The sequence below is a fragment of the Hemitrygon akajei genome, unplaced genomic scaffold, assembly GCF_048418815.1.
Source record: "Hemitrygon akajei unplaced genomic scaffold, sHemAka1.3 Scf000107, whole genome shotgun sequence".
NCBI lineage: Eukaryota > Metazoa > Chordata > Chondrichthyes > Myliobatiformes > Dasyatidae > Hemitrygon > Hemitrygon akajei.
This window is the reverse complement of record NW_027331993.1, coordinates 213,624-238,748: the sequence shown is the minus strand read 5'-3', so window position 1 is coordinate 238,748 and position 25,125 is coordinate 213,624. Positions and strand designations below refer to the sequence as shown.

General features: G+C 44.4%; 1 protein-coding gene across 1 annotated transcript in view; it reads right to left on the bottom strand.

The window, feature by feature from the left end:
- Positions 1 to 20,730, bottom strand: part of LOC140723280 (NACHT, LRR and PYD domains-containing protein 3-like) — a 44,289-nt gene extending 23,559 nt beyond the window's left edge. The window contains exons 1-3 of the mRNA XM_073037885.1: positions 20,405 to 20,730; positions 19,284 to 19,446; positions 1,560 to 1,736 (exon numbers count right to left, since the gene is read on the bottom strand). Of these exons, the coding sequence (XP_072893986.1) occupies positions 1,560 to 1,719 (160 nt within the window). The 5' untranslated portion in view covers positions 1,720 to 1,736; positions 19,284 to 19,446; positions 20,405 to 20,730. The remainder of the gene's footprint in view (positions 1 to 1,559; positions 1,737 to 19,283; positions 19,447 to 20,404) is intronic.
- Between the last annotated feature and the right edge of the window lie 4,395 nt (positions 20,731 to 25,125).

The window sequence follows — 25,125 nt, the reverse complement described above, 5'->3', positions numbered from 1 at the left end:
TAACGATAACATTAAAGGTGCTCAGGAACTGGAATTTCAAGAGTTACTTTCGGATAATCAATGGAGTAAAATTTTTCATTTGGTAAATACTTCATCTATTTGTGCCCGTTATTCATTCATACAGTTCAAGGTAGTGCATGGGGCACATATGTCAAAGGATCAATTAGCCTGTATTTTTCCCAATATCAATCCTATTTATGATGGATGTAATACTGAGGTGGCCACTTTAACTCACGTGTTTTGGTCTTGCATAAAGGTGAATGAATTTTGGAAAGATGTCTTTAAAACTTTATCAAAAGTCTTGAATCTGGACCTACAATCAAATTTACTTCCAGCAATTTTTGGGATTATTCCATCGGAAGCAGGATTTATTCCTGTTTCCACTCAGCGGATGATAGCCTTTTCAACTTTATTGGCGAGGAGAGCCATTTTACTTAAATGGAAGGATCCTAATCCACCTACTGTTCTTTATTGGCTTAGTTCCATTATGTCCTGTTCAAGTTTAGAGAAAATAAGAAGCTGGACATTTGATACATCCTTTAAATTTGGGGAAACTTGGCGACCTTTTATTCAATATTTTCATATGCTTTGAATTATGGCTCTCGAAATGTTGGATTTGCTCAGAAAGTTTTTCCTTTTTCTTGCTTTCACTCTCAGTTTGAGCTGCCCAGTTCGTTTTCCTTTTGAGAGTGGCGTCACAGGTAGACAGTAAACATAGCTTTTCGCACATCGATCAACGTATTGAGAGCAGAAGTTGGTGCGTCATTTTGAAGTGGTGAGGCCTAACTTGGAGCAGTGTGTGAGCCAGTTGTCAATACAATTGAAAGAGGGCAGAGGAAATTTACAATGCTGCTACCTGGACTTGAGTTATGGGGAAAATAGTGTAGGGCGCAAGAACAGGGCGGCATGGTAGCACATCAGCTAGCATGATGTTGTACAGCCCCAGTGACCTGCGTTCAGACCCCACCTCTGTCTACGTTACACTGGTGACCACAGGTGTTTCTGGTCTCCCACATCCCAAGGGTGTTTGAGCTACGAGGGTAATTCCGCACATGCGTATATTTGGTGGCGCCATCTCGTATGAACGAGGGAACGGAGGGAGGAGCACATTGTGTGATATGTCCAGTGGCTCCCGCTCATCTTGTTCATCAAACATGCCTGCTTGTGGTTAACGTGTCCACACATTATTTTATCTTCTCAAAAATTGCAGGGTAATTGCAGAATTACGAATGGTGATTGATAAGTTTGTGGCCTGAGGTAGAAGGAGATGAGTTATACAGCTCGTTACATGCACATGCAGTACAACTCTTTGAGTGACCATGCAGAAAGTTTGAAGTTAATAACTTTTGTGGTATTTCTGTTTCAGATAACTGAACACAAAAATACAACTGCAGATGCTGTGGATCAAAAGGATACGTACACAACGCTGGAAGAACTCACTGTCTGAGAAAATGGACCCTAGGCCACGAACTTATCAATCACCCTCGTAGTCAGAGTTCTTAATTAACATTTGACAAGGTACTAAATGTATAACTTACAACCACTTGCAATCGACTAACCTGATTCATGTTTAAGGGGTCTAGATGGTTCAGAGACATCATCTCTGTCGGGAGGCTCTTGGTGTCTTTGTTCACTGTCACTTGCTGTTGTGGCGTGATCAGCTTCCCTATCTGGCAACTGTTCAGACTGAGTTTTGTAGCATGAGCATATTCCTCCCATTTCAGTTGCTTCGCTATCTGCAAAATGCAAATCCAGGTTAAGGAGCAATGAGACAGGCGACCGACGCTAGTTAGAATCTGTTTGACAACAGTCTTCTGTCCCAATTAAGTGGAATAGTGCCCCAAATAAACGAACAAGTTCCAGTTACTTTCTTGATTTGTTCCTTAAGTAATGTGTCACCAAAGAAAACGCAGCTGCCGTGATTAATCGATGGCCCACTTAACCGGATTTGACTATAGAGAGCCTTGAAAAAGTATTCAGCCCCAACCCTACCATTTGATCAATTTAACTGAGAGTTTTTACTTGTGCATGAACAACTATTTTGTTTTAAAACAGTAGAGCACCAAAAAAAAACAGAGAAATTGTAAAGCATGAGACATTAAATATTCAAAAACTGAAACGTTAGCAGTTCAAAAGCGTCCATTCCCCTTTGCTCTGCACTTAGGTGAAACACCTCTTTCAGCTATTACAGTTAGTTGTCTTTTGCATAAGCCTCTGTTGGCTATGTACAATGCGATGGAGCATGATTTGCCCATTCCTCCTTGTGACATTGCTCGAGCTGTGTCAGGTGGGTAGGGGAGCGGCAGTGTACTTGGCAGAGATTTTCAACTGGGTGCGTATATATATTCGATATCCATGTTCATCTCTGATTTCCCCAAACTGCTTAAGACACAAATCTTTTTTTTTCTTCAGCTGGTCATTATAGGACAAAGCTTGGTACATCCCTCTTGGACTGCTTTCAATGCTGGTACATCCTTGTTTAAATCATTAGCCCAAAATACATCAAGGCAAACTGAATGTGGATGTTACAAGGATATTTTTCCCTCCTGAGGCATCTGCAGTAATGAAGGTCAGTTTGAGAAAAAGGGATTAATTTTAACAAATTCTTCCCAGTCGTGACTCCAGGCCGGATTGTTTCAGACAGGAAGCCGAAACACATTCAGAGCAGAGATGGCCAGACACTGGAAACTTGGTGCAATCAAGGGAAAGAGCCATCAGGTCACGGCAAGGCCAAGTGCCAGCATTTGTGATCTTAATAAATGGTGCAAGAGACTCAGCCTAAACCGTGGCACAAAGTTACATATCCTCCAGCAAACCTGGGTCCATGGGCCATCGGTTAACGGTTGCAATCCAGGGCATGGAAAAGACTGAGCACCTTTGTCTTACAGCCACTGTCTCTGCCACCAAGGATAACAGGTGCAAAGGTCGTGGAAAAGCAGCACTACTGGCAGGCGGCCCTCTGCATCAAACACCACTTCCAGAAGTAGCCTTTCCACCCACGTGAGCGTCAAAATCATGGAACACGGCAACACAGAATTGTACAGCACAGAAACAGTCTACTCGGCCCACAGTGTTCTTTGGAGCCAGCTAAAAAGCAAATAAAAGCACAGAAACGCTCATCCCTCCTACCTACACCATGTTCATATCCGCCCATCTTCCTTATATCCATGAGCCTATCCAAACCTGTCTTAAAATCCTCTATTGCATTTGCTTCTACCACCGTACAAGGCAGCATATCCCAGGCATCCAGCACTTAACCCTTACTTCCCCTTGGCACTAGCCTCCTCACTTCAATGCAAGCCCTCTGACATTTCAACCCTGGGAAATCAGATGCCCTCTGTCCACTCTATCTATGCCTCTGATAATCTTGTAAACCTCTATCTGATCTCCCCTCAGCCTCCAACACTCCAGAGAAAACAACCCAAGTTGATCCAGTGTCCTGTGATAGCACATGCCCTCTAAACCAGGTAAATCCTTTCTGCAAAGCCTCAACATCCTTCCTATAGTAGGTGACCAGAATTGTACGCAATACTGCAGATGTGGCCGAACCAGAGTTTTATAACTTTACATCATAATCTCTTGACGAATAAAAGCAAGCATTCCATAAGCCTTCTTAACCAGCCGTATTGACCTGCGTAGACACTTCCAAGGAGTTATGAACTTGGATCCCAAGATCTCTCTGCTCAGCAACACTGTTCACGATTTCACCCTTAACAGCATACTGTCTCAGTTACCCTACTGTGATGCACTATCTGGCATTCATCTTTGTTAAATTCCATTTCTCAGCCCACGTCTTCCACTAATCTATATCGTGCTGTACTATTTTCCAGTGTTCTACACTATCCACGACTCCACCAATCTTGGTATTATCCGCAAATTTACTGACCCACCCGTCTACATTTTCATCCAGGGCATTTGTGCACATCACAAACAGCAGGGGTCCCAACGTAGATCCCGGCAGAAACTTACTAATCACAGACCTCCAGACTCAAATAAGTCCCTTCAACCACTACCCCCTTTCTTCTATGCGCGAGCCAGTTCTGAATCTGAACAGCCAATTCGTCAGGGACTCCATGCATCGTAATCTTCGTGAATACCCTTTGGTCATCCCAATCAGTGAAAAACTGGAACAACCAGGAAATACTTTTCTTGTCTTAACTAAAGAATACGTGGGTTCACAAATTTATTACCTGTGTGCAAATCCACAAGGATTCGCTGAACCTCCACGAAGACAGAGGTTATTACCCAGGAAAAGAGTCTACGCTGATGAGACGTACCTCATGCACCCAATCCCATCTCCATATATCGGTGAGATCCTCATATTAGCATGATTGGTCTCTAGCAGTTAAAGAGTTGTTGCTGCCAATGCACCTGAAGCATCTACTTTTATATTCATTTCCTACCAGTTGAAATGTTGCGTTCAGTGCTGTTAGCTATGGGTCATCAGACTAACCTTTTACACCATCTTATTGGCTCTGATTCAAGTCACCATCTACTTCTTGTTCTCCTTCTGCAAGTGACATCGAATAACTTATGGCTCTTTGCTCTCTTTGACTCTGACTGGTTCAAAGCAGTCCAACCAGAAGAAATTCGTTTTTGCAAACCTGTCATTGTACACAACACACAGCTTATCCGAGATAGATCTCTAGTTTAGCAGATTACCTGGAGCTTCACTGTGTCGACTTTAAAACATGAACTTAGCCAAGCAATTTCAGCTCACAAAATGAAGGATGCAGGGCAGCTTCACAAAATGGCAGCCCCCATCTCCTTCAATCACATGGCAAGAACAAAGGCAACTGGATTGTCTCCTTCCACTGCTGTGATTCATTCCAATTCGCTGATTTGTAGACTGTGGTTCTTTCTAGCCAATGTCTCCCTCCTCTTGAGCCAAAGATATTTATCTTAGAACTATTAACCTCTCTTTCAGTGAACTACTCATAGGACTGCCATGAACCTGCAGAAGCTGTGCGGCACTGAAGTTTTATCAATTTAAATGTAGCATTTACTTAGTAAAATCACACATTCTTTATTCTGGCAGTTGTCTTTACTGAATTACAAAACTATCATCCTCTCTACCTTTTGCACAAACTTCAGTCTTCCACCTTCTAAGATGATCCTCACCCACTGATGTATTTAAACATTTGATCCCCAATTCCAAAACTTATCCCAAGAGTGTGAGTCATCCAATATTTCATTTGCTTTATCAGCTTTTCCTGAGGAATAGAGAGCGTGTCTGTAGGGTTAGTACTTTGCTCTGGGTGTCTGATCAATGGTCCAACAGTCCAACTTAATGTCAGAGAATATACAATATATATCCTGAAATGCTTTTTCTTCACAAACGTCCCCGAGAACAGAGAAGTGCCCCAAAGGATGAACGAGAGTTAAACGCAAAAACCCCAAAGTCCTCCTCAGCTCCCCCCCCCCCACGTGTAAGCGGCAGCAAGCAACTTTGCCTCCTCTACCCACCAGGTGACTGTCAGGGAGGGGATGGGAAGAGCTCAGATAGTAGAGAACACCCCTGTGGCCACCCCCCTCAGTAATTGCCATCTTGATTTGGATGCTGTTGAGGGGGGGTGACCTGACTGAGGACACCACGGCGATCGGTTCTCTGGCGCTGAGCCCGGTTCCGTGGTGCAGAAGGGAGAGAAGGAGATGAGGAATGCGGTAGGGGAACGCACAGGAGATTCTGTCAGCCTGAAAGAGATACCCACGTGGTGTGCAGCATCCCAGGTGCAGGGTATGGGATGTTTCTGATCAGGTGCAGGGTATGGGATGTTTCTGATCAGGTGCAGGGTATGGGATGTTTCTGATCAGGTGCAGAGTATGGGATGTTTCTGATCAGGTGCAGGGTATGGGATGTTTCTGATCAGGTGCAGGGTATGGGATGTTTCTGATCAGGTGCAGAATGAGGATGAGCAGCCAGGAGGCGTGATACACATCGGTACCAATGACATAGGTAGTAAAAAGGAGGAGGTCCCGAAGAGAGAATTCAGGGAGTTGGGTAGGAAGCTGAAAAGCAGGACCACCACAGTAGTAGTTTTAAGATTGCTGCCTGTGCCACGTGCTAACGAGTGCGTGTTCAGGCATATTCATGTGTGACTGAGAGACTAGTGTAAGGGGCAGGGCTTCGGGTTCCTGGATAATTGGGGCCTCTCCTGGGGGGGGGGGGGGGGTGGGGGCGGGTACGACCTGTACAAGTAGGATGGGTTATACCTGAACCAAAAGAAGTCCTATATCCTAGCAGGCAGGTTTTATAGAGCTGTTATGGAGGGCAAGTGTGATGTTGATGCCATTTCTGAAACTTGGCTGAAGGGTGACTGCCATTGGGAGCTGATCGTCCAAGGATATACGGTGTATCAGAAAGATAGGTTAGTAGGCAGAGGAGGTGGCGTGGCCCTGTGTATAAGAAATAATATTAAATCATTAGAAAGGGTTGACATGGGATTGGAAGGTGTAGAGTCTCCATGGGTTGAATTAAGAAATGGCAAGGGTAAAAGGACCCTAATGGCTGCTGTATACAGGCCTCCAAACAGCAGCCGGGATGTGGACTACAAATTACAACAGGAGATAGAAAAGGCGAGACAGAAGGGCAATGTCTTGATAATCATTGGTGATTTTAACGTGAAAGTGGATTGGGAAAACCAGATCAGTACCGGACCTCAAGAGAGAGAATTTGTAGGATGTCTAAAGGATGGCTTTTTAGAACAGCTTGTTGTTGAGCCCACTAGGGGATCAGCTGTGCTGGATTGGGTGTTGTGCCATGATCCGGAGGTGATAGGAAAGGTTAAGGAACCCTTAGGGAACAGTGATCACAATATGATCGAGTTCACTTTGAAATCTGAGAAGGAGAAACTAAATTCCAATGTGTCGGTTTTTCAGTGGAATAAAGGAAATTACAATTGCATGAGAGAGGAACTGGCCAAGGTCGAGTGGAAAGGGTCACTAGCAGGAAGGACGGCAGAGCAGCAATGGCTGGAGTTTCTGCAAAAAATGAGGGAAGTGTAAGACAGATTAATTCCAAATAAGAAGAACATTTTGAATGGAAGGAGGACAGAACCTTGAGTGACAAGTGAAGTCAGAGCCAAAGTAAAAGCAAAAGAGAGGGCTTACAAGGAAGTCAAAGCTAGGGGGCAGATAGAGGATTGGGAAGATCTTAAAAACTTGCAGAAGGAAACTAAGAAGGTGTGACTAGGAAGGAAAAGATGAATTATGAAAGGAAGCTGGCGACTAATATCAAAGAAGATACTAAAAGCTTTTTTAAGTACTTAAAGGGTAAAAGAGAGCTGAGAATAGATATAGGACCAATAGAAAATGACGCTGGAGATATTGTAATGAGAAATGCAGTGATGGCAGAGGAACTGAATGTATATTTTGCATCAGTCTTCACAGTGGAAGACATCTGCAGTATACCGGACATTCCAGAGTGTCAGGGAAGTGAACATTACGACTGAGAAGGTGCTCAGGAAGCTTAATGGTCTGAGGGTGGATAAATCTCCTGAACCTGATGGAATGCACCTTTGGATTCTGAGGAAGTAGCTGGAGAGACTGCAGAGGCATTAACAATGATTGTTCAAGAATTGATAGATTCTGGCATTGTATCGGATGACTGGAAAATTGAAAATGTCACTCCACTATTTAAGAAGGGTGGGAGCCGGCAGAAGAGAAACTATAGACCTGTTAGCCTGACATTAGTGGTTGGGAAGTTGTTGGAATCGATTGTTAAGGAATGAGATTATGGAGTACCTGGAGGCACATGACAAGACAGGCCAAAGCCGGCATGGTTTTCTGAAAGGAAAATCCTGCCTGACTAAGGTACTGCAATTTTTTGAGGAAATTACAAGCAGAGTAGACAAAGGACTTGGAGTAGATGTTGTGTACTTGGATTTTCAGAAGGCCTTTGACAAGGTGCTGCACATGAGGCTGCTTAGCAAGATAAGAGCCCATAGAATTACAGAGGAGTTACTAGCATGGGTGGAGCATTGGCTGGTCGGCAGAAAACAGAGAGTGGGAATAAAGGGATCCTATTCTGGCTGGCTTCCGGTTACCAGTGGAGTCCCACAGGGGTCGGTGTCGGGACCGCTGCTTTTTACGATGTATATTAATGATTTGGACTATGAGATTAATGGATTTGTGGTTAAATTTGCTGATGATTCAAAGATAGGTGGAAGGGCGGGTAGTGTTGAGGAGCCAGAGAGCCTGCAGAGAGACTTAATAGTCTAAGGAAATGGTTGAAGAAGTGGCAAATGAAATGCAATGTGGGAAACTGTATGTTCATGCACTTTGGTGGAAGAAATAAACAAGCAGACTATTACTTAGATGGGGAAAGAATTCAAAATACAGAGATGTAAAGGGACTTAGGAGTCCTTGTATAGGATACCCTAAAGGTTAACCTCCAGGTTGAGTTGGGAAGAAGGTGAATGTAATGTTGGCATTCATTTCTAGAGGTATAGAATTTAAGAGCAGGGATGTGATGTTGAGGTTCTATAAGGCACTCGTGAGACCACACTTGGAGTATTGTGTGCAGTTCTGGGCACCTTATTATAGAAAGGATATACTTTAATTGGAGAGGGTTCAGAGAAACTTCACGAGAATGATTCCAGGAATGAAAGGGTTACCATATGAGGAACATCTGGCAGCTCAAGCTGTATTCCCTGGAGATTAGGAGAATGAGGGGCAATCTCACAGTAACAGATTAGATATGGCAAAGTCATCTCCCATGGTAAGGGAGTCTTGGACAATAGGACACGACTTCAGGACTGAAGGATATCCATTTAGAACAGAGACGTGGAGAAATCACTTCAGTCAGAGGGAGGCAAGTCTGTGGAATTTGTTGTCACGAGCGGCTGTGGAGGCCAAGTCATTGGGTGTATTTCAGGCAGAGATAGATAGGTTCTTGATTAGCCAGGGCATCAGAGGGTATTTGGAGAAGGCAGGGGAATGGAGATGACTGGAAGAATTAGATCAGCCCATGAATGATGGCGGAGCAGACTCGATGGGCTGAATGGCCTACTTCTGCTCCAATGTTTATTATCTTCCTTGACTCTTCCACAACTCTTGTTCAGTCTGTGGTCAATTGAGAAATCGGTTGTTAACTCAGTGACAATAGAGTCCCACAAATATCCACTCGCATCAGTTTTTTTGGATTGCGATATTTGCCCACACTGTGAACTCCTCCCAAGGGGTAGGTTAAATTATTTTCATATGGAATAGTGCACCTGGATAATTCATTATTTTACCATCACCACAGGTACCCAGTACTTTTGTAGGTTTTTGTAAACTAAAAGGCATGAGTCATTTAAAGTTTAAGGAAAACCGCAACAAGTCAGAAACAGGAAAGGGGCAATAACACTACTGGGTGTTTCTTATAGACACCCAATAGTAACAGGGAATCTGCCTCCCTATCCGAGGAGTAGGTAGAGAGGCAGATTCTGGGAATGGTGCAATGATAATAGGGTTGTTGTGATGGGGGATTTTAACTCTCCTAATATTGATTGGTATCTCCTTTGTGCAAGGGGTTTAGATGGGGTGGAGTTTGCTAGGTGTGTTCAGGAAAGTTTTCTGACAAAACCCGTAGATAAGCCAACTAGAGGAGAGGCTGTACCTGTTCTGGTGTTGGGAAATAAGCCTGGTCAGGTATCAGACTGTTTTGGAGGCGGTGAGCACAACTCTTTTCTCCTTCACCATAGCACTGGAGAGCAATAGGAGCAGAAAATTCGAGAAAACATTTAATTGGAGCGGGGGAAATATGATACTATTAGGTAGGAACGTGGGAGCATAAATTGGGAGCAGATGTTCTCAGGGAAATGCATGTCAGAAATGTGGGAAATGTTCAAGGAACGTTTGCATGGTGTTGTGCACAGGTACGTTCCATTGAGGCTAGAAAAGGATGGTAGAGTTAAAGACCCATGGTGTACAAAGTATATAGTAAATCCAGTTAAGAAAAGAAACGCCTATGAAAGGTTCAGTATATTAAGTACTGTTAGAGCTCTAGAAAATTGCTAGGAAGGAGCTTAAGAATGGAATTAGGAGAGCCAGAAGGGGCCATGAGAAGGCCTTGGTGAGCAGGATTAAGGAAAACCCCAAGGTATTCTACAAGTATGTGAAGAGGAAGAGGGTGAACCATGTGAGAATGGGACCAAACAGGTGTGATAGTGGAAACGTGTTCAGAGTTGGAGGAGGTAGCAGGGGTACTTAATGAATACTTTGCTTCAGTATTCATCAGGGAAAAAGACCTTGGAAATGTGGGGATGACTTACAGTGGACTGAAACGCTTGTGTATATAGACATTAAGAAAGAGGATGTGCTAGAGCTTTTGAAAAGCATTAAGTTAGATAAGTCACCGGGATGTACCCCAGGCTACAGTGGGGGGGGGGGGGAGAGAGATTGCTGAGCTGCTTGCGATGATCTTTGCATCATCAATAGGGACAGGAGAAGTACTGGAGGATTGGAGGGTTGCAAATGTTGTTACAAGAAAGGGAGTAGAGATAACCCAGGAAATCATAGATCGGTGAGTCTGACTTTAGTGTTGGGAAAGCTGTTGGAGAAGATATTGAGAGGCAGGATTTTTATGAGCATTTGGAGAGACATAATTTGATTAGGGATAGTCAGCATGGCTTTGTCAAGGGCAGGTCGTGCCTTACGAGCCTGATCGAATTCTTTGAGGATGTAACAAAACACATTGATGAAGGTACGGCAGTTGATGTAGTGTATATGGATTTCAGCAAGGCATTTGATACGGTTCCCCATGCAAGGCTCCTTCAGTAAGTAAGGAGGCATGGGGTCCAAGGGGACCTTGCTTTGTGGATCCAGAATTGGCTTGCCCACAGAATGAAAAGTGCGGTTGTAGACGGGTCATATTTTGCATGGATGTCGGTGACCAGTGGTGTTCCACAGGGACCTGTTCTGGGACCCCTACTCTTTGTGATTTTTATAAATTACCTGGATGAAGAATTAGAAGGGTAGGTTAGTAAGTTTGCTGATGACAAACTTGGATAGTCTGGTGGTTGTCAGAGGTTACAATGGGGCATCTATAGGATGCAGAACTGAACTGCAGATGGGCATTAACCCAGATAAGTGTGGCGGTCCATTATGGTTGGTCAAATTTGAAGACAGAGTATAATATTAATGGTAAGACTCTTGGAAGATCAGAGGGATCTTGGGGTCCGAGTCCATTGGACACTCAAAGCAGCTGCGCAGGTTGATAGTGTCATTAAGAAGGCGTAACGCATGTTGGCATTCATCAACTGTGGGATGGAGTTCAAGAGCCGTGAGGTTAGTTACAGCTATACAGGACCTTGGCCAGATCACACTTACAGTACTATGTTCAATTCCATTCACCTCACTACAGGAAGGATGTGGATACTGTAGAGCGAGTGCAGAGGAGATTTACAAGGATATTTCCTGGATCAGAGGGCGTACCTTATGAGAATAGGTTGAGTGTACTTGGCTTTTTCTGCTTGGAGCGACGGAGGTAGGCTGTTTGCCCCCCACACCAACAGCACTCAAAATGGAATACTTATTGTTAAGGGGGACAGCCACGGTGCTCTCAATTACCTGACGCCCTCCCTTCCCTCTCCTGATGGTCTCGGACTTAAGTTTCCTGTTGCCCTGGGGTGACTACCTGCTTATTGCTCCTGTCTATCTCCTCCTGACTCTCCCTAACAAGCTCAAGGTCATTGAGCTGCAGCTCCAGTTCCCTAACTTGGTCTCTAAGGGGCCAAATCAAAGGGGGTAATGGATCAGCATACAGACGGGAGATTGAAAACTTGGCTGTACAGTACTGTCATAGTAACAACCTCTCAGTCAATGCCAGCAAGCCCAAGGAACTGATTGTAGACTTCAGGAGAGGGAAACCAGAAGTCCATGAGCCAGTGTTCATCAGATGATCAGAGGGGGGAAAGGGCCAGCAAGTTTAAATTTCTTGCTGTTCCTATTTCAGAGGACCTGCCCCAGACCCAGCAGTTCAATGTAATGGCCAAGGAAGCATACCAGCTGCTTTACTTCCTTAGGAGTCTGACAACAAAATCTTCGAGGATCTGTAGAAGATAGTCTATTGACTGGCTGCATCACGGCCTGGTATTGGAACACCAAAGTCTTTCAATGAAAAATCTCACAAAAGGCAGTGAATTCAGACCAGGGCATCACAGGTAAAACCCTCCCAACCACTGAGCATATATACATGAAACGCTGTCATAGAAAAGCAGCATCCATCGTCAGAGATCCTCACCACCCAGACCATGATCTTTTCTCACTGCTGCCATCAGGTAGAAGGTACAAGAGCCTCAGGACTCACTCCACCAGGTTCAAGAACAGGCTCTTGAACAAAAGGGGATAGCTACACTCATTCTATTTCTGGTATTCCCACAACCGATCATCTCATTTTAAAGACATTTTATCATATTATTTCATGCCCTCATTACTTATTACTATTCATTTATTTCTGCAGTTTGTTGCCTTCTACACCCTACCTGATCTTTCATTGATCCTGTTAGAGTTACCATTGCATAGATTGGCTGAGTATGCCCGCAGGAAAAGGAATCTCAGGACTGTAGATGGTGACATGTATGTGCTCCAATAATAAAACTTACTTAGAGCTTTGGGGCTTCCCAGTGACTGGTCCTGTGCTCAAAGTCACTAGGATGTCCCATCATTGAGCAGATATTGTCTTCTCCATTCTCTTACACTCAGTCTGTCGATGCAATGCTCCTCAGACAGGATGAAGAGGTCAATACTCCCCAATGCCATTAGGCTTTACAATTCAACTGCCAGGACTTAAGAACTTTTTTAAAGCTATTATTAATGCTTTTTGAGTTAGTGATTTAGATGCATATCATATTATTACTGAGTTAAGTATTGTATGTAATGAGTTTTTGCTACAACAAGTGTATGGGACATTGGAAAAAAATGTTGAATTTCCCCATGGGGATGAATAAAGTATCTATCTATCTATCTATCTAACACGTTCATTGTTTACAGAAATCACAGAACTCACGAGAAGGGAACCCCGACAGAGGGTTCCCCACTCTTCCTCAGCCTGGTGATGGGGAAAGGCTCCCAGTCCCAGGGAGTGATGTGGGAATCCCTAATGGAAATGAGGAATGGGTTGGAAAAGTTGGAAAAAGTGCTGAAAGAAGTTCTGGAGCTGGGTACAGTGAAACAATGCATTGAACTGAACATCACATTGAAACATTGTAGACGTAACGATGTTATAGAACGTAGGACAGTCCAACAGAGGAAAAGGCCCTTCAGTCCACAATGTCATGCTGAACCATGTAAATTAATAATCAAATGGCCACTAACCTAATCCCTTCTGCTTACACAATGCCTATATCCCCCATTTCCCTCACATTCATGTGCCTAACTAAGCATCTCTGAAAAGTCCCCAATGTATCTGCCTCTACCACCACCACAGGAGCTCATTCCCAGGAACCTCACTCTTTGTGAAAAATGTGCCTCGTGTATCAACTGTATGCCTTCTAGTACCAGACATTTCAGAAGATACTGTCCGACTACTCTATCTGTGCCTCTCATAACAACAGAAACCTCAATCAGATGTCCCCTTGGCCTCTGCTGCTTCAGCGAAAACAACCGAAGTTTGTATAACCTTTCATATTACTTACACTCACAACAGCCTGGTAAATCCGTACTGCGCCCTTCCCAAATCCATTCATAATATTAATAATAATTAGTACTTTATTGATCCTGTGTGGTATTTTGTTACAGCAGCAACATTTAAAAACACACAGCAATAATAATAATATTAACTAATAATGTACACAATAATTTACCAATCTGTAATAATATCGTACAAAATAATAAATCAGGGACTATTGTACTATGCTGTGTGTCCCCCTGTCATTGAGGGTTGAACTGTTGTATCTAGTATATCCTTCCTATAATCGCTAAGAGACACCCCTAAGCATGCCAGCTTCCGTGATTTAGACGATCGGAGTACGGATAGCTGGTGGAGCCCTTTTAAGGGTTCAGGACTGTCCTACTAATTGACAATCGTGTTTCGGGCGCCAAGAATTAAGGAGCACCTGAGCTGAGGTTCGGCGCTCAGTCGTAAGCCTAACTCAAGATATTGTACAGCTTTGATTTAGCTCAGTTTACATTCCAGCTTGATACAGTGTCCCTATTCCAGCCTCGGATGCTCCTGCACCTGGGTCCAAACCACCCTCGTCAAGATACCTCAACCGAATAATGAGGCGAACAGAACTATATGCAACACTACAATTTTATAAAGCTGCAACATATCTTCCTGACACATTTGCCTCAACTAATAAAGGCAAGCATGACATCTCTCTTCTTAACCACCCTATAAACCTGTGTAGCTACTTTGAGGGAGCTATGAACTTGGATCCCAAGATCATTCTTCTCATCAACACCGTTAAAGGTCTTGCGTTTAACGGCATACCGTCTCTTTATATTTGACCTACCAAGGTGCAACGCCTCACATTTGGCTGGTTTAAACTCCATCTGCCTTTTCTATGGCCAGAACTGCAATTGATCTACAGGAGATCCTACTGTATTTTTTACCAATCATCTAAGCTATCTACATCACTAATATTCGTATCATCTGCAAACTTATTAACCGGACCGTGTATGTTTTCATCTACGTCACTTACACAGATCACAAACTGCAGAGGTCCCAGTAGAGATCACACACCTCGAATATGTCCCTTCGAGCACCATCCTCTGTTGGTTCTGAATCCAAATAGCCAACTCACCATGGATTCCAAGCGTCTTAATCTTCTAGATGTTCCTCCCATGAGGGACCTTGTCAAATACCTGACAAAAATCCAGCTGGACGACATACAGAACTCTACCCTCAGCAATCACCTCACCCTCGACAAAAAAAATCAGTAAAGTTTATAAACACAAGACTTGTCCTGCATAAAGCAAACTGGCTCTTCCTAATAAGGCCATGATTTTCCAAATGTTCATAAATCCCATCTCTCAGAATAAACTCCCTGCCACTGATGAGACTTACGGGTCTACGGTTTATCCCTAGTTCACTTTGTAAGCAATCGATCAACATTAGCTATGCACCCGTCCTCCAGGATCTCGCCTGTGGCTGGGCAGGATGCAAAGATGTTGGTGAAGGTGCCAACAATCTCTTCACTTGTCTCTCTCAATAGCCTGGGGTACATCACATCAGGCACTAGGGACTTATCTACCTTAATGCTATTTAAGAAACTCAACACGACTTCCTCCTTTACTTCGAAATGCCCCAGCATGCTTGTTTGGGAACTTAGAGGGTTAATGATGCTATGTTCCAGTAGAAGGGATCAGGACATGTTGATCAGATAAAAAAGGAATGTGGAAAAAGAAGTAATATTAAACCATACCAGCAAGTCTCGGCTAGTTGCTAACCACCCTCTCCCGGTTGCAGGACTACTTTCGTTCAGTCTCACAAATGTTTGGATTGTTTCATCTGTTCACCTTGTCAGGAAACCTTGACTTGAAGTCTGTAGCTGTCTTGCTCCACATGGTAATTGTGGACTGTATAATTCAGAATTGCCTCTCCCTGAGGGATGATTCTCATGTGGCCACGACAATGAGAATGGCCATGACAATCGAATATCTGGGACTGTTACTCTGAATTGCCCGACAACATGAATATTTGTGTCTGAATGTTATTTGAGTGGCCGTGTTCAATGTTAATACTCTTGGCACTAATCTCATCCTCCACACCTTTCTCCTTGATAAATACTAACTTAAAGTACTCATTGAGGACCTCACCCACATCATTCGCATCCATGCGTACATTACCCCATGTACCTTTGAGTAATCCCACCCGCTCCCGTTTTCCTTTTGCGGCGAATGTATGCAGTGCCTTGGGATTCTCTTTAATCCTATTGCTGAGGACTTTCCATCGCCCTCCTCTTGTTGGATGATCTACATATTGATTTCGGAAACCCCCCTATATCTAGGCTATTCCGCTGGCAGCTGCACAAACTCTTGTAAATAAAATTTTTTAAAAAATCGAAGATTTCAATGCAATAATTGCTGCACCAGTGGGACATCATGGCCTGGTGCATCTTTTGTTTTATGGAGACATGGATACACCCACCATTCCAGACGCATTGATACAGGTCACTGGCTCTACAAAGATAAGACTGCTGAGCCTTTCAAAAGCAGCTGAGGTGGAGCATGCTGTATGATCCCCTCCCCCTTTGGTGTACAAACACGACCGTTCTGTTCCAGTCCTGGAACATCTCGCGATCAAGTGTCGTCCAGTTTACCTGCCACCGGTGTTTTTAGTGATCCTGTCCTTGTAACAGTCAAGTCTGTGTGATGGTGATAACATGTGCCATCCACGTTCCGAATCATGCACTAGGTTACTCTTGTTGCGAATACTTACTGTACTGAAGTAAACACATTTCAGCCCATCCAGCTGACAACACGATGCCCTGTCGACAGTCTCTCCAAACCTTTGTATCAACTGCTCCATCGCCTGACCAAACACAATGGGTTCTATCACCTACCAACTGAGTTTAAGCTCCTGTTGCCCAAGCTCTAGTAGACTTACCTACGAGGATATTAGAACATCTCTAGTTAAGGTATGACCCATTCCTTTGGTACAGGGTCAAACAGGAACATAACTTTCTTCCAATTCCCTCTTCAGCTTAATCGTAAGTTCATAGTCTCTGAAGTTAATGAGTAGATCGCTACTTGATGAGGCCTGGCATATATACATTTAAATTATCGGTTGGCATTTGCTAGTTGGGACAAGGAAATGCGGTATTACGACATTTTGTTTCAAAGGTTTGTTCTCAGCAGAGGCTTGCACGACGATATACTGGAGTGTATGTACAGTGTCATACTGTAATACAATATTGCAATAGCCAGAGGAACCAATGACAGGTTGCTGCAGTTCATGGCCATCCCACATTTCTGCCATCTCCACAGCACGGGGCACTCTGGGCCTCTCTCATAAAGGGAGGAAATTGCCAACGCATTTTGTGGCGATGCTGACGTAACACAGCCAAGCAAGGAAACATCAGAACCGACCAAAACCTACTTCAGAAGATGCAAGACCCTGAAATGAGCAGGCACTGCGAGGGGATGCGAGTGGCTCGGCTGCGGACAGCGCATTACCAGACCCGGAATGGTTGCAACTGACAGAGGCAGAGCTGGTACTTCTGGGCAAATTCAGTCCCACTCCAACTATTCCCCACCTTCCTTTGTGCAGATACGTAATGTCTAAAGGACCAGTGTTAGAGTAAATGAGACTCACTGTGGGAGAAAAGTAAGAATATGCTGCACTCGAAATCGTGCAAGAGCAAAGGGGCTAATTCTTGTTTTGCTGCCAGTTGAGAAATGAAATGCTAAGCTTTGCCTTGGGCCCCTGTGATGCCTTGTCATGAATCCTGAAGGATGTAGCAAATCTAAATATACCTTCTTTCCCTGAAAACGCTAGACTAAAACTGAGACTATGATTGCACCATGGCACCGGGGGGTCCCAAGACCAAAGTCTCTTACTTCTGCTTTTTGTGCTTGAGTGTTTTTAGTCATGTACGATTGTATTATAAATAAGACTGGAATCTCTTGGTCGGGCAGAGCTGTGGAACTCTGCTTTTAGAAGTCTGAGCTGTCCATGATATCACAAAGCAATAAAGATTTCCAAAGCAGACGCTGCTCGACTCCGTGTATTTGTTACTTTTCCATGACAATTGGCCTCCACCCAGGAATGAGATCTGATTATTACCCGGAATGAATATTGTTCCTCTCCCCGAGCCCGCGGATGCTATGTGCTATTGTAATTATGTTTTAAGTGCCCCTTATCAACTGGGAAAGTCCTCCTGCAAAAGGAGTAGCATGGTGACTGAGAACTCTCTCTCTAGACCCATGAACAGTTCTGACTGGATTTGTGAAAACCGGGCCTCCCCCTGGTTATCAGGAGAAAGCCAACATGTTGGAAAAGGGGTGGTGAAGCTCACTCAGTCCGGTAAGATGGCAGAGAAAGGCTGGAGTGGGTGTTTTACTTGGCTTACCTCGCCTTACCTTACCTCGTCTGAAAATTTATGAAGATGTAAAAACCCATGCCTATTGGAACAGACAAAAGCGGGATATAATGGAGTCTGAGAGGTTTTGGTAAAGAATCTCACGCGGCCCCTCAACACCAGCTCCATAGCAAAGAAAGCCCAGCAGCGTCTCTACTTCCTGCAAGAAGTCCTGGGTAGGTCTGCAGTCTAGTGTATTTCTCTGTGTTGTTTTTACGTAGTTCAGTGTAGTTTTTGTACTGTTTCATGTAGCACCATGGTCCTGAAAAACGTTGTCTCATTTTTACCGTGTACTGCATCAGCAGTTATGGCTAAAGTGACAGTAGAAAGTGACTTGACTTGACGAAAGGACTTAACTACTGAAGTAGTTGCCCTCGGAATGCTAACACTGCAAAATCGAATGGCCTTAGACTTATGACTGACAGAGAAAGGAGGAGCCTGTGCCATAATGGGAAAGGAGAGTTGCACTTACGTCCCCGATGCCTCCGCAAGTATAACTGACCTCACATTCAAGAAAAGCTAAGCGAGATAAGGACGACAGGAGAGCAGTTCAAGGGTTTCAGCTCAGGAGCGAAATGGTGGGAGAGCATAGAGGAATGATTCTCTGGCTGGGGAAGCTGGATTACCCATGGGATTATACTACCAGGAATGATACGTGCATTAGGGCGCTGCACATGTGGAGCATTAAGATGATGCTGTAATCAACTGATTAAAAGGGCCCTGGCGGGGGGGGGGGGGAAGACTCCGAGGTCGTCCCGATGTTGCCCCGAGTAGTTCAGAAAGGTAGCCTGGGCGAGGAGGTGTACCCCAGTCCTGCACGTCCCTTCCCTGACACCCCCATATGTGGACCAGGACAAAGACAAAGTGTTGTTCTGAAAGGATCAACAAGGAGGGAAATGAGAATATACTTGTCATCGTGCAAGGGCCAAGGGGTTAATTCTTGTTTTGCTGACAGTCGAGAAATGAAATGCTAAGCTTGGCATTTCACGATCTCTGAATGATGTGGCAAATCTAAATTTCCCTTTGTTCCCTAAAAACGCTAGACTAAAACTGAAACTGTGATTGCGCCATGGCACCAGGGGTCCCAAGACCAAAGTCTCTTACTTCTGCTTTTTGTGCTTGAGTGTTTTTAGTCACGTACGATTGTATTATAAATAAGACTGGAATCTCTTGGTCGGGCAGAGCTGTGGAACTCATGATTTCATGAAGCAATAAAGATTTACAAAGCAGACGCTGCTCGAGTCCGTGTATTTGCTACTTTTCTGCGACACTCACCAAACTTTCTCCTGACTGAATCAATGGAAACCCTGAGTCAGAAGGGTTCCTCTCCAGTCGGTGCTCTCAGTCCTCGGGTTGGTTAATTTGTTGCTGTTCCCTTGTCTTCAGTCGTGGGTTGCTTCCAGTTTTAGGGTTTTCTTCCAATAGATCTCTCACTGAACTACATAAAAATAACACAGAAAAAATTACACAAGACTACAGACCTACCCAGGACTACATAAAGTGCACAAAACTGTGCAGGCATTACAATAAATAATAAACAGGACAATAGGGCAAGGTGTCAGTCCAGGCTCCGGGTATTGAGGAGTCTGATGGCTTGGGGGAAGAAACTGTTACACAGTCTGGTCGTGAGAGCCCGAATGCTTCAGCGCCTTTTCCCAGACGGCAGGAGGGAGAAGAGATTGTATGAGGGGTGCATGGGGTCCTTCATAATGCTGTTTCCTTTGCGGATGCAGCGTGTGGTAGAAATGTCAGTGATGGCGGGAAGAGAGACCCCGATGATCTTCTCAGCTGACCTCACTATGCGCTGCAGGGTCTTGCGATCTGAGATGGTGCAATTTCCGAACCGGACAGATCTTGTCTGAAAGGGCGACAAGGAATCTGCACATAGACGTGGAGCAGCGTCCCGGAAGGTGCGAATACTCTGTTTAACTTCCCTCATCAGCAAGAACAGAACAGGCCGAATGGCCGCTTCCCCTGTCCTGGAATTATGTAAAGCAATTATCGACTCCGGGCAAATCCTAGCGAAGTTTGGTTCCGTAACCGGGCCGGGTGATGGAGGTTAAAGTTCCCCAAGTACAAATCATCAGGTGGGTGTAGTCCCGGTACCACTCCCTCATTCAGTTTCCAGGACCAGAACACCAGGGGCTCACCTCAGGGGGGTTCGCCGTGGAGTTCACACAACCTGACGGGGTCTATCCAGGAAGTCGGGCGAGGCTGGCAGATGGAGAAAGTTATTGGAACTCACTGCCCAGCATCGGACCTCCTCGCTCGGGACCGGCCTCAAGATAGCCAAATAGATACTTTATTCATCCCAAAGGAAATTACTCTATCACGGTAGTATAACAAGTGCACGGATATTAGAAGAGAAGTAAAAAAGAATTCTAAAAAAAATTTACCTCCAACAGTCTGACATCACTTCCCCGGCTCATTATGGAGCGTCATGGACGAGGGTAAGAGTGACCTGATATAGCGTTCTTTGGGGCAGGCAAGTTGTCTTCGTCTGTTACTAAAAGTTCTCCTCTGTTCAGCCAAGAGAGTGAGAAACATTGCCTGGAACTGCCCGTACTATCCGTAGGCTCAGTGCGTCCAGTTTGACTCCTATAGCAGAGCCAGCCTTTCCAATCAGGCTATTGGTCCTGTGGGCATCAGCCGTGTTGATGTCAATACTCACCGAATGGAAAGGGGTATCTCGTCCCGCCGACTCCCTCTCCCAGCTCCAATCCCGCCGACGAACGACTAACAAAACTCCGCCCATCCCGGGACGGAGCATGCGTATTGTGATGATCTCGGCATCGGAGCGGGAGAGGGGCCGCCCATCCCGGGACGGAGCATGCGTACTGTGACGGTTCTGGCATGGGAGCCGGGGGAGGGGCCTCGAAAACAAACCCGCGGAAGCAGCAAACAACGGGGAAATCGCAGATGCTGGAAATTCAAACAACAACACACACATTTTGTGTGCCGCGGAAGCAGCAGATCGGCCGTAAATCGGATCACGTGACCGGTGGGTGCACCTTCCACATGACAACAGAATCAGGTTTAATAGCACCGGCAAATGTCATGAAATTCGTTGTCTTTACAGCAGCAGTACAATATAATGCATAGTAATGATACAAAAAACTGAATTATAGTAACTTTAATTAAATAAGCAGTGCAAAATTAAAATAAAAGTCTAATAAACCAATTCCTTGGCTTGATTGCGAGGAAATATTTGACAGCCGGGTTCCTGCTTTGGAACTACTGGAGGGAGCCCTAACTGAAGTGTACAATTTTTTGAGAACCTCAGCTCCTGTTGAAGTTATTGCCAAGTGCGCAAGTGCGGGAAGGTGAAGGGACTGAGAAGCACTGACCTGTAGCAGCACCACAGGCAAGTACATTCAGATAACACACCGCACATAAATCATACAATTCTGTGTCATTAACAATATATACATATGGATTTTGTGTTAAATTTGTTCCCTCAGCCAAACTGTTGACTGAGAGAATCAGCCCTATACTGTCCCCTCCTCACTGTCAATGGGCTCCAACCCCGTCACCCACCGGGACAACCATCCTCTCAGACGCTATCCTGTCCGGCCCCTCTGACACAACTTTATCCGCTCTCGTTCTTCTGCCAGAATCCCTCCCCGGTGAGCCGGCTTGAAGCCGATGGGCCAAGCCGTGCCCTCTCACCATACATCGGGCTCCAGCCGTAGGAGACTCTTCACAAGAGCCCCCAACTTCCTTCGCAGGAAAATAGAAATAAATCGAAAAGCGGGACATTTGAGGTTTGGGCGGGAGCGGAAGACCAGTTCAGCGGGGGTAACGCCCATTCGGCTGGTCCACCTCCGCTATTGGGTATAGCCAGTGATTGACATCACTTGGCATCAATGGAAATAGCGTGTCTCGTCGATCCAGCGGGGGTGGGGGTGGGTCACTGACTGTTGGCCCAGTCGTTAAATCGTCTCAGCGCGAGCAGCCCGTGTGTGGAGTTGGAGGTGGAGGTTGAGGTTGAGGTTGGAGTTGGAGTTGTTTGGAACTTGTTGAGGGAAAGAGAGTGGGGAAGGAGCGGGAATTGCTGGGAGGGGGTTGCCTGGGTCTGGTAATGGCAGACAAGGCAAGAGGAGGGGCTGAGGGAAAGAGAGTGGAGAAGGAGCGGGATAGGGATTTGGGATCAGAGGTAGGCAGCTGGGGAGAAATGGATTATTGTGAAGGGAGAAATAAAGGGAATAAGGAGATAGTGAGGGGATGGATGAATGAAAACCAAGACAAAGGGAATAAAAGAATAAGAAATGACAGTGGAGAGAGTTCTGAAAGTGAGGAAGATGAACAAGTTCAGAGAGAAGGTGTTGTCATAATTAGGTTTAATGAGAAGGCGCAAGGACACATGAAGAAAATTAACCCGTTTGTGCTAACAACAACTCTGGCAAATAAGACAGGGGAAATAGTATTTGCAAAAGTCCTTAATGATGGCAATCTATTGGTAAAATGTGCGAATGAGGAACAACTTGAGAAAGCACTCAAGCTAAAAGAGATAGGAAAATGCAAGGTGGAATATACAGGGAGGGTGGGAATACGAAATGGTGGCTGTAAAGGAGTGATCACGGGTGCACCAATGAGTATAAACATGGAGGAGTTAAAGAGGAATATCAAAGGGGGAAAGTAATTAATGTTCTAAGACTGAAAACAACAAAGGAGGGAATGAAAAGGAAAGTGAAACAGTATTGATTGAATTTGAAGAAGAAAGAATGCCAAGGAAAGTGTTCCTGGGTTTCATGAGTTACCCAGTAAGGGTATATGTGCCAAAGCCATTGAGGTGCTATAATTGTGAAAGGTTTGGACACATAGCTAAAAACAGTAAAAGGCAGAGGAGGTGCTAGATGTGGAGATGATCATGAATATGGAAAGTGTGGAACAGGAGTGCAACCAAAATGCTGTAATTGTGGAGGAGCTCATAATGTGGCGTATAGTGGGTGTGAGGTTAAGAGACGGGAGAATAAAATTCAAGAAATAAGAGTGAAAAGAAAGATCACTTATGCAGAAGCTGTAAGAATGTCAAGAGAACAGAATAATGCTCCTAATGACCAGAGAGCAATAGGGATGCAAGAGATGCAGCGAAGAGTAAATGACAGGATTTATGTGGGAAAAAAAGCTCTAGTAACATTCATTGCAGGAGTCATTAATAGTACGGCAGAGGTAAAGTCAAAAAGTGACAAAATTCAGCTGGTGGTCAAAGCAGCAGTAAACCATTTAGGGTTAGTAGGACTGACATGGGAAGAAGTGAAGGAGAACCTCACTAATCAGTCAAGCCAGGAAGTGTCATAGGTTGGTTAGTACTCATTATGGTGATTCTTTTGCAATGGAATGCAAGGAGTTTACTGGCCAATGGCCAGGAATTTAAGGAATTTATTAAGGAAATGATTGTAAAACCGGATGTAGTGTGTATTGAGGAAACTTGGTTGAAACCAGCTTTAGACTTTGTGGTACATGGGTATACAATGATAAGGAAAGATAGAAATCTAGGGGGAGGAGGAGGTTGTGCTATGTTAATCAAGCAAGGTATACCGTATAGAGTACTGGAAAAAGGAGATGATCAGGAATACATAGTGGTGGAAATATGGGAGAGAGGGGAGGGAGTGGTTATAATTAACTACTACAATCCATGTAAAAGGTTGGATTTGGACAGCCTACTAAGGATACAAGGACAAAATAGACGTAAAGTAGTGTGGTGTGCAGATTTCAATGCTCACAGCTCAATATGGGGGATCCGATTACAGATTCAAATGGAACGGTAATTGAAGATTTGATGGAAGAAAGGGATTTGGTGTGTATGAATGATGGTAGAGGAACAAGGATAAACATAACAACAGGAACTAAGTCGGTATTAGATATTACGTTAGTGTCTAATGTCTTGGCTGGCATCAGTAACTGGGGAGTTCGGACTGCTTCAACGGTAGGCAGTGATCACTACCCAGTTTTATGTTCAGTGGATGAAAGAGTTGAAATAAGACCAGGTGGGGGAGTCCCAAAGTGGGTGTTTGGAAAAGCAGATTGGGGTAAGTTCCAGAAGTTAAGTGACGAAGCATTGACAAAGATTGACATTTCTGGAAATATAGATGAATTAAAGAGTCGGGTGATTATTATGGCAGCGGAAGGATCTATACCCAGGAGTAAAAATAGGATGAATAGAAAACTAGTGCCATGGTGGACAGAAGAATGTTGTCAGGCTGTAAAAAACAGAAACAGAGCATTCAGGCTAGTTAAAAGAACCCATAATATGCAGCATTTGATTCAATATAAGAAGGCACAGGCAATGGTGAGAGGAACTATACGTCAAGCTAAAAGGGCAAGTTGGGGGAGTTTTTGCAACAAAATAGGAAGAACATCGCCTGTGGGAGAGGTATGGGGAATGATTAAGAGGATGGGAGAGATAGAAGGGAATGGGAATATCCAGTAATGATATCTGAGGAGGAAACAGCAGTCTCCAGCAGGGATAAGGCTGAGATCATGGCCAAGTCATTTGTAAAGATAGATAGTTCAGAAAATTTGTCTGAAGAAGGGAGAAGGAGAAGGGAGAGAACAATGAGTCAATACCCAGGTGTGTTAAACAGGAGGAAAGAAACAGGTGATATAATTGATGATCCATTTACTTTGGCAGAAATGGTGAGAGCAATAAAGAGATCGAGACCAACCTCCCCAGGGAATGATCTAATATGCTATGTTATGCTAAAAAATCTAGGAGGAGGAGCGCTCTTGAAGTTACTGCATTTTTACAACAGAGTGTGGGAGGAGGGAAGATTACCAAGTGCATGGAAAGAAGCAGTAGTAATTCCAATAAGGAAACCTGGCAAGGATCCGTCAAAACCCACTAGCTACAGGCTAATAGCACTAACATCAAATATATGTAAGGTAATGGAAAGGATGATAACTGAAAGGTTATCGTATGATCTTGAGAAGAGAGGAATGCTGGCAAGTTATCAGAGTGGTTTTAGGAAGGGAATGAATTCCATGGACTCAGTGATAAGGTTAGAGACTGAAATAAGAAAGGCCCAGGCAAATAAAGAATCAGTAGTTGCAGTGTTTTTTGACATTGAAAAAGCCTATGATATGATGTGGAAGGAAGGATTATTAAGATGGGGGT